Genomic DNA, 18,795 nt, shown 5'->3' with positions numbered 1-18,795 from the left:
TCCATCTTAGTCCACTCAGTGCTAACTTCCCCCTTTCTACATGATTGAACTTTAGCCTAATTTACAAGAAGTGAGTCCAAGCCAGATGAGTACCCTATCAACTTTTGCCCTTGCCTTCATCTGATGTGAGACCTGCAAGAGTGCTTTTGCTGACATAAATGGTTAATGGTCATGAAAGAGGGGAGGAACCCCGATTCCAGTTGCTGCACCTGTGCTTCTGTCTTGGTAGTCAGATTCTACTTTTAGCTTTGACCCCTTTAAATTCTTTTGTACCCTTTTTGGCAGTCAGTGTGCAGTGCAGCTTCGAATGCTTCTGAATTATCTGTCCTTTGGGCTTGTATGTGATTTACCCACAGTGAACTTCATAATTGCACTTTATGGTATTGCTTTATTTGTTTTTTTGGTCTCAAAGTTCCATCTCAGTATATGTGCCTCCCAACAGGGATGCTAAGTGCTTTTTCTGAAAGTTGGAATTATAAAGATAGAGAGCCTTGGGAGAAGAGGTCACGTAGACTAGCCCCTTTGTCTCAGAAATGAGGAAATGAAAACAAAGGGTCTGACTTAATTTTCTAAGGTGTATAAAGGATGGAATTTTAGATGGACTCTTCTTGCTTTTTGGAAAGTGCTTTTCAACTAAGGTCAGGGGACATGAAAGGCTGGGGTTGGATAGGGAGGGACAAGAGTCTTGCTAACACCCACTTTGCTAAGCACATCACATCTTTCATTGGGCATCAGCTTAGATAGCTAATGCCTGTTAATGAGCTGCAGCACAGAACTTCTGGTCTGGTTCTTGTCCTGAACAGAATTCACTGTTTCATGAACCAAGTATTTTTGGTATTTGTGGTGAGCACAGGTGTTATGAACCTAATTGGCTCCCCTCCAAAAAATTAATATGTTGAAGTCCTAATCCCAAGTGTGACTGGATCTGGAGGTAGGGTATTTATGTAATTAATTGAGGTGGGGGAGGGGCATAACTGGATAGGACTGTGGCCATATGGGAAGAGGAAGAGATACCAGATCTTTCCCCTACATGTGAGGACCCAACAAGAAGATGACCACTAGTAATACAGAAAGAGAGGTTTCACCAGAAACTGACACTGCTAGTTCTTGATTTTGGCACTTCTATCCTCCAGTACTGTGAGAAAATGAACTTCTGTTGTTTATGCCACCTAGTCTACAGTATTTTGTTATGGCAAGCCTAGCTGATTAATATAATCGGTAAGTAAGTAAGTGTTAGTCACTCAGTCGTGCCCAACTCTTTGCGACCCCATGTACTGCAGCCCACCAGGCTCCTCTGTCCATGAGATTTTCCAGGCAAGGATACTGGAGTGGGTTGCCATTTCCTTCTCCAGGGGATCTTCCCAACCCAGGGATTGAACCCGGGTCTCCTGCACTGCAGGCAGATTCTTTACCGATTGAGCTACAAAGGAAGCCCAAGGGGATGCTGTGGCTTCATGGGCTGGGAAACGAACCCAGGCCTCCCACGTGGCAGGCGAGAATTCTACCACTGAACCACCCATGCACAATATAATCAGGAATACATATAAACTCTCAAGAGTTTTCTCCAACAGCACAGTTTGAAAGCATCAATTCTTTGGTGCTCAGCCTTCTTACGGTCCAAGTCTAACATCTGTACATGACTACTGGGAAATCCATAGCTTTGACTAGACTGACCTTTGTTGACAACATGATGTCTCTGCTTTTTAATGCACTGGAATGCAAAAGTAAGGGCTACGTGGAGTAACAGGCAAATTTGGCCTTGGAGTACAAAATGAAGCAGGTCAAAGGCTAACAGAGTTTTGCCAAGAGAATGCACTGGTCATACCAGTCACACTCTTCCAACAACACAAGTGAAGACTCTACACATGGACATCACCAGACGGTCAATTCCAAAATCAGATTGATCATATTCTTTGCAGTCAAAGATGGAGAAGCTGTATACAGTCAGCAAAAGCAAGACCAGGAACTGACTGTGGCTCAGATCATGAACTCCTTATTGCCAAATTCAGAAGAAAGTAGTCAGTCATCCCAGTTAAGTCACTGGGATGACTTAAATTGAAGAAAGTAGGGAAAACCACTAGACCATTCAGGTATGACCTAAATTAAATCCCTTACAATTATACAGTAGAAGTGGCAAATAAATTCAAGGGATTAGATCTGATAGACAGAATGCCTGAAGAACTATGAATGGAAGTTTGTGACATTGCACAGGAGGCAGGAATCAAGACCATCCCCAAGAAAAAGAAATGCAAAAAGGCTAAATGGTTGTCTGACGAGGTCTTACAAATAGCAGAGAAAAGAAGAGAAGCTAAAGGCTTCTTGTCACAAAACTCTTAGCCTTTTCCCTGCTTCATTTTGTACTCCAAGGCCAAACTTGCCTGTTACTCCAGGTATCTCTTGACTTCCTCCTTTTGCATTCCAGTCCCTGATGATGAAAAGGACATCTTTTTGGGGGGTTAGTTATAAAAGGTCTTGTAGGTCATTATAGAACCATTCAACTTCATCTTCTTCGGCATTAGCAGTTGGAGCATAGACTGGGATGACTGTGATATTGAATGGTTTGTCTTGCAATGAACCGAGATAACTGTTGTTTTTGAAGTTACATGCAAGTACTGCATTTCAGACTCTTGTTGACTACGAGGGCTACTCCCTTTAATTCAGATGACCCATAGTAGTAGATGTAATGGTCATCTGAATTAAATTCACCCATTCTTGTCCATTTTAATTCACTGATTCCTAAATGAAGATGTTCACTCTTGGCATCTCCTGTTTGACCACTTCCAATTTACCTAGATTCACAGACCTAACTTTTCTGATTCCTATGCAATATTGTTTTTTTACAGCATCAAACTTTTACTTTCACCACCAGACACATCCACTACTGGGTGTCATTTCCACTTTGGCTCAGCCTCTTCATTCCTTCTGGAGCTATTTTTCTGCTGTTCTCCAGTAGTATATTGGATCCCTACTGACCTGGGGGTTTCATCCTTCAGTGTAATATCTTTTTGCCTTTTCATCCTGTTCATGGGGCTCTCAGAGGAAGAGTGCTGAAGTGGTTTGCCATTTCCTTCTCCAGTGGATAACATTTTGCCAAACACTCCACCTTGACCATCTATCTTGGGTGGCATGATATTATATCTCTTGAAATAAAATAGGCTTTCCTTCACAATGTGGAACTATTAATATTTTGTTAGAAGCAAAATTAACTCTTCCTTGAAAGTTTAAGCAGATGCACCCTTGGAAGATTGCCATTTGGCAGATGGTAGCTCATTGATGCTCCAGTGTTCTTGCCTGGAGAATCACAGGGACGGCAGAGCCTGGTGGGTTGCTGTCTATGGGGTCGCACAGAGTCGGACACAACTGAGGCGACTTAGCAGCAGCAGCAGCAGCAGTTCGTTAATGACCTCCATTTCCTGAGTTGTTGTTTAAGTCCTTGTTGGATCAATTTCTGTAATTTGTTTGGCTCATTTCTATATGATTTTACATTCTTACATGTATAAATATTTTTGCATGTATTACCAAAGATTATTGAAAAGATTGTGCTTTTAAATTATTTCACACTTTATTTATATTTTTTTCTGTCCCTAAGGAGGTTCCTTAGAGAATTATGTGAATATATATTTTCCAACCATAAGTGTTCACCAGTTCTAGCCTTTGGAGTATTTTTAGAATCTAAGTATTATGAAGAAAACAATATTAAACTTGGTACATGATTAAGGAGGTGGAGACATGGTCAACCCATACTATAAGGTGGGCAACCTAATAATGGGAGTATAACAATAATTGAAGTTTTCTTCAAGGAATAAGTGGTCCAAGCCCCACATAAGTCTTTCCAGACTGGGAGCCCTGTACCAGGAGGATGAGCCCCCAGAATGCTTGGCTTTGTAGGTCAGTGAGGCTTACTTTCAGGAGAGCCAGAGGGCTGTGGGAAATAGAGACTCTACCCTTACAAGGTGCACAGAAAATCTTAACAAGCTTGGGAACCTAGGACAGAAGCAGCAATTTGAAAGAAGCCTTGGTTAAACCCATCTGCTAATCTTGGAGAGCCTCCTGGAGAGGTAGAAGGCAACTGGAGCTCACCATGGGGATATAGACATAGGTGGCAGCCATTTGGGGGAGCTGGTTCTACCACATGGACCCTGGTGCTAGAGTGCCACTTTGAAATCCTCCTTCTAGCTTATTCGTGCTATAACCCAGACCTGACCAACACACCTATCAGCACTAGTACTGGGATGCCTTAGGCCAAGCAAAAACCCAGGCAGAGATACAGACCCACCTTGAGACCCCTGAAGCCTGCAGTTACCCTGGGACCCAGCTTTGGCCACCCCAGGACCTGGCCCCACATACCAGTGGTCTAGAACTAGCTGCAGCACCATCCTCACCCATCAACGGGTAGGCACCATCCCATGATACTCTGGACCCTAGTCCAGCTTACTGATGGGTTGAAACACCAGCTCCAGGACACTCAGGGCTATGCAGCCCACATTCTCAGGACCCATCTCCATCTATCAGTGAGTTTGTGCTAGTCCTGGGAATCCCTGGGCCTCACCCTCCCCATAAGCAGGCCAAGACACAAGCTCTGTGACCCATGGGCCCTGCAGCCAGAGACCCCAGGACCCACCTCTACCTGTCAAGGTGGTACCACCACCCACCAGTGGGGAGACACCAGCCCCAGAACCATCAGAGCCGTTCATCCTGCCATATCAGGACGCATCCCACAACAAAGCTGGCTGGTGCCTACCCCAGGACCCCGAGCGTAACTTGGGCTGCTCAGCCAGTGCTGAGGACTAAAATTTGGCTGTACCTATGGACTGAGACCAGCTTCAGGACACTCCCAGGCCATGATTGCTCCGACCAGCAAGTGAATACTGCATCTAGGACTCCCAGGCCTACAGCTACACACTCCAGATCTCCTCGGGATCATTGGAGTACAGATTTATAATAAATGAGTCCCCTTATCAGGGTTATTATTTATTATGTTTGTGGAATATTAGAAAAATCATTTTTTATATTCATTTATTTGGCTGCATCGGGTCTTAGCTGTGGCATTCAGGATCTAGTTCCCCAATCCGGGATCAAACCCAGGACCCCTCACTGGGAGTGCAGAGTCTCAGCCACTGGACCACCAGGGACATCTCCTAGAAAAATTTGAAGAAAGAACTAGAAAAAATGATATGGTTTGCAATGATATCAGGAAAAACTTCCACCAAATCAACTGCAATTAAATTTTTCTGGATGGGACCTTGATATGGTCTTAAACAAGCAGAATGTAGTTTTGGGAGTGAAAAGCTCACTGCAGAGCCATCATAGATTCAAAACAGGACTGTGGACCCATAAGAAAACTAGTGTTTTACAAAATAACATAATCTCTGTTGTGTTCATTGTTGCTGTTTCAGTATCTCAGTGTCTGCCCATATGATATACAAATGTTTTTCAGAACTTTTCTGGCACACTGGTCAGAAATATAAACTATATATGAATTCCTGTGAATGAACTAGGATTTTTTTTTATTGTGTTAGGTGTGTTTTCCATTTAGTGAATCCAATAACTAAATACAGGCATTACTAAACCAGTGTTACAACTGCACCATATGGGCCATGAAGCAGAAATGCAAGAGTGAGTGACACACAAGACATCTAGAAAGGAGTGAGGGAAAATGGGTTTCGATGTTAAAGACCTGGAGGGGAAATGAGAATATGTAATTATTCACTTTAGAGGGTGATTGAGGAACGTGGACACCTAAAGAGTAATCATGATCTAACAGTGTTAGCTACTGAAAATTCAAATTAGAGGAAGGGCTTTACAGCTTAAATAACAAACTGTAAGTTCCAACCTTAGGAAAATAGTATTAATTCGACAAGCATGCCCCATTCAAACTTTTTTCAACATTGTCTGTATTATAGAATTCATTGTAAAGTGTAAGGGTTAATTGAAACACGTTGCAGAAATAGCTGTATTTGAAAGTTCAAGAAATAATTGCTGTTTCAGCCTTTCTGATGATCTTTAGGATCATTATTTTATTTACCTCTTTTATTCTCTAACTCTCTAAGAGATAGGGTACAGTAATCCAGAATTTTTATGTGGGAAATGACAAAAAAGTAAAGTGAAAAAACTGATAAGAAAAATCAAAGTTACCTCAATCAAACTTCTCTCATCATACCCCATATTCAGAATTATTTAATATACATAAATGAGAAACCAAAAATAGTACAAAAATATCACTTTACTTTTCCAGATCCCTGAATTCTGAACTTACTATTCCTATATGCTCAGATTTATCCAATTCTAACTTTTCACCCTCTATTTCTTACCACATTTAAAAGAAAATCTACTGGGTTCTGTAGATTGGCTTTACTGTGTGCAGGCTTGCAGACCCAAGTTTGGTTTGGTAACAATTTTGGTAACCCAGATTGGACAGCAACCCTGAGTGTGCATCTCATCCATGGCACATCAACATCTGTTCAATGACAAGCCCTTGGGGCTGTCTCACAGACAAAGGTATTCAAGCAGCTGCTGGATAGGATCCAAAAGCAGCCTAGATCTAGATTCGACCTGCTGTTGGATGGGGCCCTTTCCTGATAGAGCTGGCTGCAAGCTCTAGTGTATCCAAAAACTAACACTGGTTCACTGGTGAGTGGGGCTGGGTCCTGGCACAGCTGGCTGAAGAGTCCAAGGTATCTCAGAGCTGGTGCTGACCTGCTGGTGGGTGGGACTGAGGCCCAGGCTGTCCTAGGCTACTACCAGCTCCACGGTGGGCAGAGCTGGGTCCTGGGGCTCTGACTGCAGGACCCTGGGTGTTCCAGGTCTAGTGCCTGTGTTCTCATGTGTGGGGACAGATCTTAGGCACTCTGATTGACAGGGTTGTATCCAGTGGCACCTGTGGGCTCAGGGCATCATAAGGTAGACTGGCTATTGGTGGATGGGCCTCTGTCTCTGCCTGGCTAGTTACCTGATGTGAAACATTCAATCCTGGTACCTATAGGCTGGTTGTCAGGATCAAGGCTCCGTCCCAAGGCTTATGAGCCACGGGGAATATGTCAAAATGACATTTGTCAGCACCAGTGTCCATGTGGCAGAAAAAGCTTTCCAAAATGGATACCAACAGTATCTATGTTCCCAGAGATAGCTCCAGTTTCTCCCTACCGCTCCAGGAGACACTACAAGATCAGTAGGTGAGTCTGACTCAGGCTCCTTTCAAATGACTGCTTCTGTCCTGTCTCTATTTTATTGATTTCTTCTCTGATCTTTATTATTTCCTTCCTTCTGCTGACCTTGGGCTTGGCTTGTTCTTTTTCTAATTCCTTTAGATGGTTCTTTATTTAAGATGTTCCTTGGTTTTTGAGGTAGGCCTGTATGGCTATAAGTGAAAGCCTATAAGAGGAAACTCTTAGAACTGCTTTTGCTGCATCCCATAGGTTTGGAAAGATGTGTGTTTATTTTCATTTGTCTCCAGGTATTTTCTAACTTCCTCTTTGATTTCTTCACTGATCCATTGGTTTTTGTCTATCATATTCTTTTCTCTCCATGTGTTTGTGGCTTTTGCATTTTCTTTATGTAATTATTTTCTAATTTTATACAGAGTGGTTACAGAAAATGCTTAGTATAATTTCTTTTCTCTTAAGCTTGTCAAGGCTTGGGTTTTTTGTGGCATAGCATGTGGTCTGTTCTGGACAATGTTCCATGTGCACTTGTAAAGAATGTGTATTCTGCTGCTTTTGGTTGGAATGTTGTAAGTTTTTATTACATCCAACTGGAGTAACATGACACTGAAGGCCACTGCTGTCTCCTTATTGATTTTCTATCTAAATTATCTGTCTGTTGCTGTAAGTGGGGTATTAAATTTCCCTAACATTATTGTATTCTTATAAATTTCTTCCAAGAAATTTTAAACAGCAGATGATACACCTCTGGATGGAGAATTGTTGCATTAGAAAATAGACGAAAGAACTTATATAGAAAACCTCATAGAAAGGTAAATAAAGTAAAAGATTAAAGAGATGCCAAGAGACTTAAGAAATGGACTAAGAAGTTATTAACTGAATATTGTAGGCATGCCAGAAGTGGTAACCTGGCTAAATTTTAGAATAATAATATTCACAGAGAAAGAGTTGATATTTTTCTAGAATTTAGGAAGGCTATGTTTCCATAGATTCAGGAAGCACACCTGGACACATCAGAGTAAAGCTACAGACAAAGTTAGCATATAGATTATAATAGCAAACAAAAAGACACATTGTCTACAGAGCCATACCAAAGGCTGTGACAGCAAATCTACTTTCATAAACAAATGGTAGCCGAAAGCAAGTACTGAGAGCCACCCAGGTAGTGTTGCATTTGTAGCCCAAGTATCATGATAAGGCTTTGATAGACTCGAAGATGGATCACTCAGAACACCACAGCAAGGAAAGACTTACTGCCAGTCCTTAGTAATAAGCCACTTCAGGTGCACCTCAGCTGCACAGAGTTGCCTTGTCCAATGCCTTGTACTTCTAGAGTTGGCCCACTTCCAAGGACTGATCAAGGAGGTGTTATAAAGATCTGACTTTGTTGGGCCAGTGTGAAGTGACTTTAATGGCTCATTTCACCTTCAGAATTCAGCACGGGATCAGAAAATAATTTTGTAGAGTCTGCATTAGATGTACATGTCTTCCTCTGCCCACACTGGTCTTCTTCCCATCCTTTTCTTGGGCATTGAGAGTGCATAAATGTCCTGCACACCAAACACCTTATCATCCTTACAACTTAATTCAGAGAAAAAGACATTGGAGACAACATGAAAAATCATGATATTTACTCCAATAGACACTATTATTAGGGAAATTAAATAAATATTCTTGTTTAGGCTTCAGAGACACAGCGGAACAGGCCTCTGACTTTGCTTCTGACCTACCTGGACACTGCCCTGACTACTGCTGTGGGAGTCAGCCACATCTGCTGTGAGTGTGGAAGAGAAACACAATTGATAGACAGAAAGTGGATCTTGGAATTTGTTTAGTCCCTGGAGGAGGTCTAGCCAACCATTCCTGGATTTAGCAACACTCCAAGTTTTAAAGAACAAAGCAAATAGCATTGGAAAAAATTAACATAATACCAGAGCTGCAGTTTTGCTCACAGATTGAAGATGATAATCAGTTTGTGGCCTGGGATTATAAGCAGGGAACCCCAAACTACAGTCTTTGAAGTCTCACCCATGGAGTGGACAGGCTACCTGGGACCTTTTCCCGACTGGGGCTCCAGATGTGCTGTGTCACGTGACTTCCCAGACCTGTTTAAGTCTGAGTGTTGTTCAAAATCCAGTTTGATGATGCATCCTCTACTCTATTTCTCTTTTTTTAAAAAAATGTTAGTATATTGCAAGTAGGTTAGATAATTCTCTAATAAATACTTGCATTGTTTATTTGTATGTAATGATTGGCTTATTTTGTTCACAAATCCTTTGAACCTTAGATGAAAGTGAAAACTTTCAACAAAACAACTAAAGTAAAGGAACTCCTAAGAAATGTTTGTCACTTCTGGTAGGCCAAGGAGATGCATTTTCTTGGTCCATTTCTTAGGTTTCTTGACCTCCATTTAATTCTTTTATTCTCTTTATGAAGTATTTTGTAGTATTTATTTCATCTATCTTCCAGATCATATATTCTCTCTCCATTTCTGTCTCAGCTGTTTAAAATTTCTTTACTCTTCTGATGTTCAGTACTAGAAAGCTTATTTGCCTTTTGATAATTAGCTATTTATTACTCATGTTTTATGTATCTTATCATCTATTTAAATATGTTAGGTAATTTCTTGTACTTTACCTCTGATTATAAGTCTTTATAGGTTTCCATCTTGGTTTATAGTTTATGCTGATGGTGTCATTTTAGAGGGGAATGTTGTATTTGTTTAGGGGGGCTTCAATTGTAGGAACACTTGTAGAAGCCTCATTTAGGGTTAAGCTCCTCTAGATGCAATTAGATTTGCATTTGCCATATATATGAGTTTGCAAACAGAAATTACTTGGGCCATGTTGATAGCATTAATTAGAATACCAAAGCTACATCAAGGCACTCTTTTGGTTACAAATTCTTTAGGCAACATTTTATTCCTCACCCATAGCTAAGGACAAAAATTAGAATTTTCTTTGGTCCTTCCTTTGTTGTGAGAAAGCAAGCCCAGTTTTTCACTATGGGTATAGTCAATTACTCGTTTAGAATTATGTGTGTGTCTCAGCTGTCTATTGATTTGAGCCACTTTTCAAGCACATCTGAGTATCTAAAATACTGTTTAACATAACTTTGTATATTACAATTTATAATAGGAAGACTTTAAATTTTTTACACAATTTCCAAATGTGAAATGTAAATATCCGTTAAAAATATAAACCATCCTAAGACCACCCAGTGATAATCACCTGATACCTAAGCTACACTGCAAAGTTTCAGGCAATCTTCACACACATACCTGGTGCTGAAAGGGGCCTCTTTTCTTGTGGGGAGGTCCAGCAGGACAGCCTAACCTTTTCCATGGTAGCTCTATGTCCTCAAACAGCAAGGCAGAAGGACATTCTTTCTTAAACCTTAGGCTGGTAAACTGCCTAATACAATTTCCACCATTTTTATTCATTGCTCAAAATAATCAAAGGCCTCATCAGCTCAAGAGGAGAGGGAAACAGACAAGACTTCTTATTGGAAGGAGTACTCAGGGACGAGTACCTGAATCCAATAGCCACTGAAATCAAAGTCAAGCTTCTTGAGATGTTTTTGGGTGCCATACACAGAGTAAGGCTATAGAAATAAGTGTTTTGTTCACTATACTATGGTGACTGTCTTTGGATTGGCTTACTCTTTACTTATTACTAGGAGAGGGACACCTACTATTTAGTGGAATCTTATACTGCATGCCACAGCTTTCACACTAAAGTGGACTGAAAATTCTAACCACTATAAACATCCTCTCCCACTTGTAGGGCCATGTATATAGACAAAGAAACACGCAGGTATACAGCAAGGAGAATATAAATACAGATTTCTTGGTGAAAGGAACTCAGACAGACCTGGCCTGAATAACTAATTTTTCCAACTTAGGGACACAGAGTTTTCTCATATACCTCATGGCCCTCTTCTTTTTGAGTCCTCTAATATCTGACATTTATTTGTAATCCATCCTTCTCAATTGTGAAAAGTGCATATCCACAGAGTCATAAATGGGGCAGTTTTGAGGAAAAAAATTAAGGAGAGGAAAAGCATAAAAAGCTGCCCTTTCATGATGTTGGAGTTTGGTTAAGGGAAACACTTTATTATATGTTTTTCACTTGAATTATTTTCCAAAGGGAGATTTGAAATCATTGAAGGTCATTCTTCTATATCGAGATATTTCCTACCAAGCAGGTTCATCAAGAGAAGCATGGTTTCTGTAATCCTCTGATAGAATCACTCAAAGGCAAAACCATGCATAATAATGGATCAGACACTGAAGTGAGATTCAGGAAATCACCTGGATCCTGGTGTCAGTTCTAATTCAGTAGCTATGTGGCTCTGGGTAATGCTCTTCACCTACCAGAATATGGTAAAGGACTCAAGGTTTCAGACAGTTATATTACACAGATATATTACGTAAGCCAGTCTATTTACCTCAATAAGCACAGTAAACTTGCATATTACTCCTACTTAAAACAAATTTCCCTCAGGTGCATGTCAAAATACCTGCTCAAGCATCAGACCTACCATGCTATATGACTTCTGCTTATCTTCTCAAAGATTGATGAATTTCACAATGCCTCTGCATAGAGGAATACTGCAGTTATTTCTGCAATAGTTTGAACTGAACAAGTTTCAGCTCTCGTTTATGTTTTACAATAAATTCTATCATACAGATTATGTTAAAAAACATTTGAACTATTTCCCTAGGGTTGAAACTTATAGTTTGTTATTTAAGCAGTAAAACCCTTGTCCTAATTTGTGCTTGCAGTAGCCAACACCATTAGGTCATGATTATTCTTTTTTTTTTTTTTTTCTGCGTCTTTTTTTTTTTTGGTTTTTTTATTTTTTATTTTCCAGTGGGTTTTGTCATACATTGATATGAATCAGCCATGGATTTACACGTATTCCCAATCCCGATCCCCCCTCCCACCTCCCTCTCCACCCGATTCCTCTGGGTCTTCCCAGTGCACCAGGCCGGAGCACTTGTCTCATGCAGATGAAGCTGGAGCCCATTATACAGAGTGAAGTAAGCCAGAAAGATAAAGAACATTACAGCATACTAACACATATATATGGAATTTAGAAAGATGATTATTCTTTAGGTGCCTGTTTTCTTCAATCACCCTCTGAATTGAGCAATTATATATGCTCATTTCCCCTCTTGGTCTTCAGCATTGAACCCCATTTCTCTCCTTCCTTCCTAGGTGTCAAATGTCATTCACCCATGCACTTCTGTCTTCATGGACTACATGATGCAGTTGTAAAACTGGTTTCCTAATCCCTGTATTTGATTATTGGATTCACTAAATGTAAAACACACCTAGCCCAATAAAAACATGCTAGTGGGTTAGGTTTGCTGACAGGAATTCTCACATAATAACAATGTACAAGAATCGACTGGAAAAACATTTGTATGTCATATGGGTAAACACTGGGATACTGAAAGCAGCAACGATGAGCACAATAGAAATGAAATTATTCTGTGAAATAATGTCTCATTCCTATGGGTCCACAGTTCTCTTTTCAAAAATGCAATGGCTCTGAAATGAGCTTTTCATTTCCAAAATTATATTCAAGTTGTCTACAATCATCTCAAGGTCCCACCTAGAGATATTTTCTTGCCATTGCTTTGGTGGAAGATTTTCCTGGTCTCCTTGGGAATCATATTCTTTTTTAAAAGTTCTCTTATAAGGTTTCTCTAATTTTCCGCAAAATGCTAAATAATATTCTTGATAATTGGACTCAAATTTCCTAAATATTTACTGCAGTGACCAGAGAAAGCCCTGGAGATATAACAGCCCATCAGAATTCTTCTATATCGGACCAAAAGATACACACCTTCATTTCCCATTCTTGAAAAGGCACTGTCCACTTCATACCTGTACTACTCAGGGAGGCTCTCTCTAGTATCTTGCCACAGGACCTCAATTCTTTTTCTTTATCACATGAGGTTCTGCCAGTTTAAAGAATGTCTTTTGTTTTTTCTGTCCTGTAGAGCCCTGTCCTTTTCCTGAAAGGCTCAGGAAAAGTTTGATTTCGTGGATTATCAAGATTTCATCTCAATGTTTGGCTGAGAGTGGTGTATTTACAAGTTCTTATATCCTACACAATAGGAAATAATTACAACTATAGGTGTAAAGAATACTTTGTAACAATTGAAAATGACACACTGTCTTCTCACTCACAGAGAGAAAAAGAAATAAAATACTGAAAGGAAATTACTGAACATTCACAGAATTGTGAAAATGACTGTGGTGGGGCCACCTTGTTTCTCATAAGTAGTCACCAGTGTTCTCTTAATGAGATGGAAGAAGCAGGAAATATTCCCATGTTCAGTTCAAAATACATATCTCCTATGGGTTGAATTTGTGCCTCTAAAATTAATGTGTCTATGCCATAAACACTCATATTCTTATGTGATCATATTTGGAGATGAGTATTTACCAAGTAAACAAGTTCAAATATGTTCATTAGAGTAGGTCTTAATCTAAATGAGTTATATCCATATAATAAGGGAAAATCAGACATAGACACATACACATAGGGAAGAAAACGTGGACAGGTATAGGGGGATTTCAGTTATCTGCAAGCCAAGGAGAGGCTTCACACCTTGCATAAGATCAACTCAGATAAAACCTTGATTTGGACTTAGAGCCTCCACAAGTATGAGACAATAAACGAATGTTGTTTAAGTGACCCAAACACTAGCATTTTGTACAGGAGCTCTAGAATACTTGAGAAAGTGTTGAAAGTGTTAATCGCTCAGTCGTGTCTGACTCTTTGTGACTCCATGGATTGTAGCCTACCAGGCTCCTCTGTCCATGGAATTTTCCAGTCTAGAATACTGGAGTGGGTTTCCATTACCTACTCCAGTGAATCTTACGGACCTAGGGATTGAACCTAGGTCTCCGGCATTGCAGTGGATTCTTTACTACCAGGCCATTTCCTAATACTTATATAATATATAAATGACCTTGATTAGTTTTATAAAACCAACTATAAAGTAGATAATCATGCTTGTTACCCTACTGTCAAAGTAGATAAATAGTCATACTTGTTACCTGCTGTCACCAGACCTGAACACCCCAGGAAGACAGTTATTGGTTCAGTCAGGAAAACCTCACTGTAGAGTGGTTCAGTGACTGTGGCTACCCGTTTGAGTCCCTCCTTGGCTGACATGGAGTCAACATGAACTTTTCAGCTTCTCTGACTGAATGAATGCTCTCACCTTTCCTATGATGTTAAGTTGCAAATCATGAAGGTTTTCCACTTCAAAAACAAGAGAATGAGGGTTGAAAAGAATGACATTAGATCATCTTAATGAGTTAGGGTAGAAACTTGTGATTCTAAGAAGTGTGAAATGGTTTTGTTTCCTGAATTTTCTGTTGCACTTAACTTCTATGCTGTGTAGGAGTCCTCTTTTTATGTGAATCCATAAACAATGGTAATGTTGAGAAGGTTTCTGAATGGAGTATGCCTATCCTATCAACATCGTCATTCGTGAGTTGAGACCGGCAATTGCTACTTAAGCTGTCAAGCCATTTCTCTTATTTTGCCTTTACAGTGAACCACAACATTGCAAAGTGATTGCTCACTAGGCTCTTATTTCCTCAATCATCAACTGAAGTGAATAATTACTAGTGTTACTCCTCCTTCCAATCTTCAACTCTGCTTTTCCCTTCTCCATCCTAGATTTCCTGTGTATCAGAGACTTTCGAAGTCCCAGTTATCCCTTCAAAACCCAATTGTGGCTATTTTTAATGTCTTTTTATATATAACTGATGTGTTCATTTAATTTCTGAATTTACAAATGTGAAAGAAACACAGGTCATTAAAATATCTAATGGACTCTGTTTCTTAAAATTACTTCCTACACAATATATGTATTATATTTAGGTCTTCAGTCCATTTTGAGTTTATTTTTGTATATGCTGTTAGAGAATGTTCTAATTTTACTTTATTGCATGTAGCTATCCAATTATCCCAGCACCACTTATTGAAGAGAGTGTCTCTCCATTTGTACATTCTTGCTTTTTTAAAATTGTAGATTAATTGATCATGGACTGCAAAGGGATCCAACCAGTCAATCCTAAAGGAAATCAGTCCTGAATATTCATTGGAAGGACTGATGCTGAAGTTGAAACTCCAATATTTTGTGACATGATGTGAAGAACTGACTCCTTGGAAAAGACCCTGATGCTGGGAAAGATAGAAGGTGGGAGAGAAAGGGACGACAGAGGATGAAATGGTTGGATGGCATCACTGACTTGATGGACATGAGTTTGAGTAAGCTCTGAGAGTTGGTGATGGACAGGGAAGCCTGGCATGCTGCAGTCCATGGGGTCACAACGAGTCATACACGACCAAGAGACTGAACTGAACTGAACTGACCATAAGCCCATTGGTTTATTTTTGGGCTCTCCTGTTCCACAGATCCATGTGTCTATTTTTGTGCCAGTACCACACTGACTGGATTACTGTAGTTTTCTGTTATAGTCCAAAATCAGGGAACCTGATTCCTCTAGTTCTGGTCTTCTTCCTTAAGATTGTTTTGGCGATTCAGGGTCTTTCACCTTTCCATACAAAATTTAAAATTGTTTGTTTTAGTTCTGTGGAAAATGCCCTGGTATTTTCATAGGAATTGCATTGACTATGTGGATTGCCTTCGATAGCACGGTTGTTTTAACAATATCAATTCTTCCAGTCCATAAACAAGGTGGACCTTTCCTTCTGTTTGCATTATCTTCAATTTCTTTGATCAGGGTCTTATTCTTTCTAAGTACAGGTCTTTCACCACCTTAGATACGTTTATGCCTAGGTGTTTTATTTCTCTCTTTTTTAATTCTTTTTGTCTCACGCTGGTGGTTTTTCAGCAACAAAAGTGATCATTTTCTGAGAAATAGCCACTATAAATCATTAATCAATTCCAGATTGTGTGGTATTTGGGGGACCTAAATAATGTTTAAAAAAACAATTTAAAATTTGCAAAATGTTAAATATTTTTAGTAAGTATTCCTATTTCTGTTTGTGTTCTGTATTTGGAGAATGGGATTTTGTCATTTTCTTCATAGTGACTATTGATTTTGATAAGTTTTGGAGATAATAGCTGGTCAATTAATTCCTATGATTTTCAGGAGCACTCTGCTGAGGAAGTCAAGAGTTTCTGCTCCTGGCACTGTAGGTCAATCAGAAGGAAAAGATTCTGTGTTGGAGTAAAATGTCCACCAAGTGACCTGAGTCACTCTGATGTCTGAAAGAGCTTGAGTTATGGAAGTCAGTCAGACTCTCTCAGGAAGCTTTAACTGATTATTACATTTTTCAACTTCAATGACTTTGGTGACATCTTTCAAACTTCTCATGCATCAATAGTAGACATAAATCAGCTGAGGTGAACAGATGACTGTCTCCTTCACGGGGTAGAGTTCAAAGATTTTTCTGGTGGAAGTCATGGAAAGTTTAAAGATACTACTGAGTTTGACTGACTGTGTGGTTAAACGTGGGGGAGGGGTGGTGGGAGTTGGGGGTGGAGCATCCAGTGTCACGTGACATGGGCTGCCATAGTAACAGGCCTCCTACCTTGCATTTTATCCAATCAGATATGGAGTGTTTGTGACTTCAGGGAAAGCAGGGCTTATAAACTCCGCCAACTGCCTTCATTGTCCTTCCTTCTGAGTAGTGGGGACTGGTGGCTCCGACATGGCTCAACCATCCTCTGACAACTCTGAGGAAGACCTGGGCACCAACGAAACCGGGACCTCCAAAGTAGAGCCCTCTGAAACGGAGCCCTCTGAAACAGAGACCTCAGAAACGGAGCCCTCTGAACCGGAGTCCTATGATGCCGAGCCAAAGAAGGTGAAACAAAAGACAGCTAAGGGCCGCCGCCACCGTCACCGCCTCCGCCACCGCCGCCACCGCCGCCGCTGTCTGGACAACTTTGCAAGCTTCGCCACCTATTTCCCCAGGGTGCTGAGGCAAGTGCACACAGGCCTGAGCCTTTCCCACGAGGCCGTGAACGTCATGGATTCGTTTGTGAAGGATATGTTTGAGTGGATAGCCGAAGAGGCCGGGCACCTGGCCCGCTCCAACAAGCACTGCACTATCACGAGTGGAGAGATCCAGACAGCTGTGCATCTTCTCTTGCCTGGGGAGATCTGCAAGTACGCAGTGTCCGAGGCCACCAAGTCGGTCATCAGATACAACACCCGCAGATGAACTGCCTCATGACCACTTCAACATCGCAAACCAAAGACTCTTATCCGAACCACCTGAAGGGAAAAGACCTGTAGCGATAAAGAGCCATATCCATCCACTCTGTGTTCTTTACGTATGCCCTACTTTCCATCTTTAAAACATTTCCACCCCAAGGAAAACATTAAAAACCTCATCAAGTTTGCTTCAATAAGCGTCGGTTGTGTCATTTGTTCGATGGAAAATCGTGTACATTTTTATTAACATATTGCAACTCGTCCCTTTCCTAAATGGTTATTTCTATTCGTGGTTTCTCAGTCAGCGATTTTAGGGATCTTTATGGTCAAAATTCTTTCCCTAAAAGTTTCATTGGCCTTCTTCATTTTCATTCTCCCACCTATATTTGGGTATCATCCAGATATTTTTATATGGGGTATAGCAACCGATAAAGAACAGTGTGTGCCTCCCGGGTGGCTCAGCGGTAAAGAATCTGCCTACAATGCAGGAGTTGCAGGAATGGCAGGTTCGATCCCTGGGTCAGAGAGACCCCATGGAAGAAGGCATGGCAACCCACTCCAGTATTCTTTTTTGTTGTTGTTGTTGCTGTTTTTAAATTAATTAATTAATTTTACTTTACAACATTGTGAGAATCCCATGGACAGAGGAGCCTGGTAGGCTACAGTTCATAGGGTCTGAAAGAGTCAGAAACGACCCAAACAACCTAGCATGCGGGCATCCATTTCTTAGGGCTTCACAGTTGGCATCAGTGGTAAAAAACAACAACAACAACAACAACAAAACCTGCCTGCAATGCAAGAGACACAGGAGCCCCAGGTTTGATCCCTAGGTGGAGAAGGTTCCCTGGAGGAGGGCATGGAAACTCATTCCAGTATTCTTGCATGGACAACCCCCATGGACAGAGGACCCTAGTTGGCTACAGTCCATGGGGTCGCAAAGAGTCCCATATGACTCAAGATACTTAGCACACACAGATACATCCATTTCTTGTTGTGGGACATGTCTCTAGTTCTTTGCATCAGCATAAGAGGAGGATGTTCAGCAATTAAGAGAAATAAGATGACTCCTTCTTCTACCTCAAGTATTTGACTGCTAATGCTTAAGAGAATATTTACTGAATTTAATGTCCATTGTGTTTTCTTCTTGGTGCATTGACATTTTTTTCTATAGGTATATTGCTGAATCTCAGAGTAGTTGGTGATTTTCCTATTCCTTTTTTAAAAGGTTGATTTCAAGTTTACTACATCCTTGGAGAGAGATAAAGCACTCCACAATTTCAGTTCTTTGTAATTTACTATGGTTTTCATTAGAACTTAATATTTCATTTTATTTTATACTACTCATTTTGAACTTTAAAATAAGCAACAAAGATATGCTGTACAGCACAGAGAAATACAGCAATTATCTGTTA

At 40.5% G+C, this 18,795-nt stretch overlaps 1 protein-coding gene and 1 non-coding gene across 2 annotated transcripts; one reads left to right on the top strand and one right to left on the bottom strand.

Moving 5' to 3' along the window:
* Nucleotides 1-1,451: 1,451 nt before the first annotated feature.
* TRNAG-GCC lies at nt 1,452-1,522 on the bottom strand. The gene has a single exon. It is a non-coding gene; the product is annotated as a tRNA-Gly (tRNA).
* Nucleotides 1,523-16,874: 15,352 nt separating this feature from the next.
* Nucleotides 16,875-17,390, top strand: LOC122689447 (late histone H2B.L4-like). The gene has a single exon (XM_043895858.1). The coding sequence runs from the start codon at nt 16,875-16,877 to the stop codon at nt 17,388-17,390; it is 516 nt and encodes a 171-aa protein (XP_043751793.1).
* Nucleotides 17,391-18,795: the final 1,405 nt, after the last annotated feature.

The sequence above is a fragment of the Cervus elaphus genome, chromosome X (genome assembly GCF_910594005.1).
Source record: "Cervus elaphus chromosome X, mCerEla1.1, whole genome shotgun sequence".
NCBI classification, from domain to species: domain Eukaryota; kingdom Metazoa; phylum Chordata; class Mammalia; order Artiodactyla; family Cervidae; genus Cervus; species Cervus elaphus.
The sequence above is the reverse complement of the archived record's forward strand: the minus strand, read 5'-3'. Positions and strand labels throughout refer to the sequence as shown.

Excerpts from the sequence above, each read along its gene's own strand:
- LOC122689447 (XM_043895858.1), top strand. The coding sequence starts at position 16,875 with ATGGCTCAACCATCCTCTGACAACTCTGAGGAAGACCTGGGCACCAAC.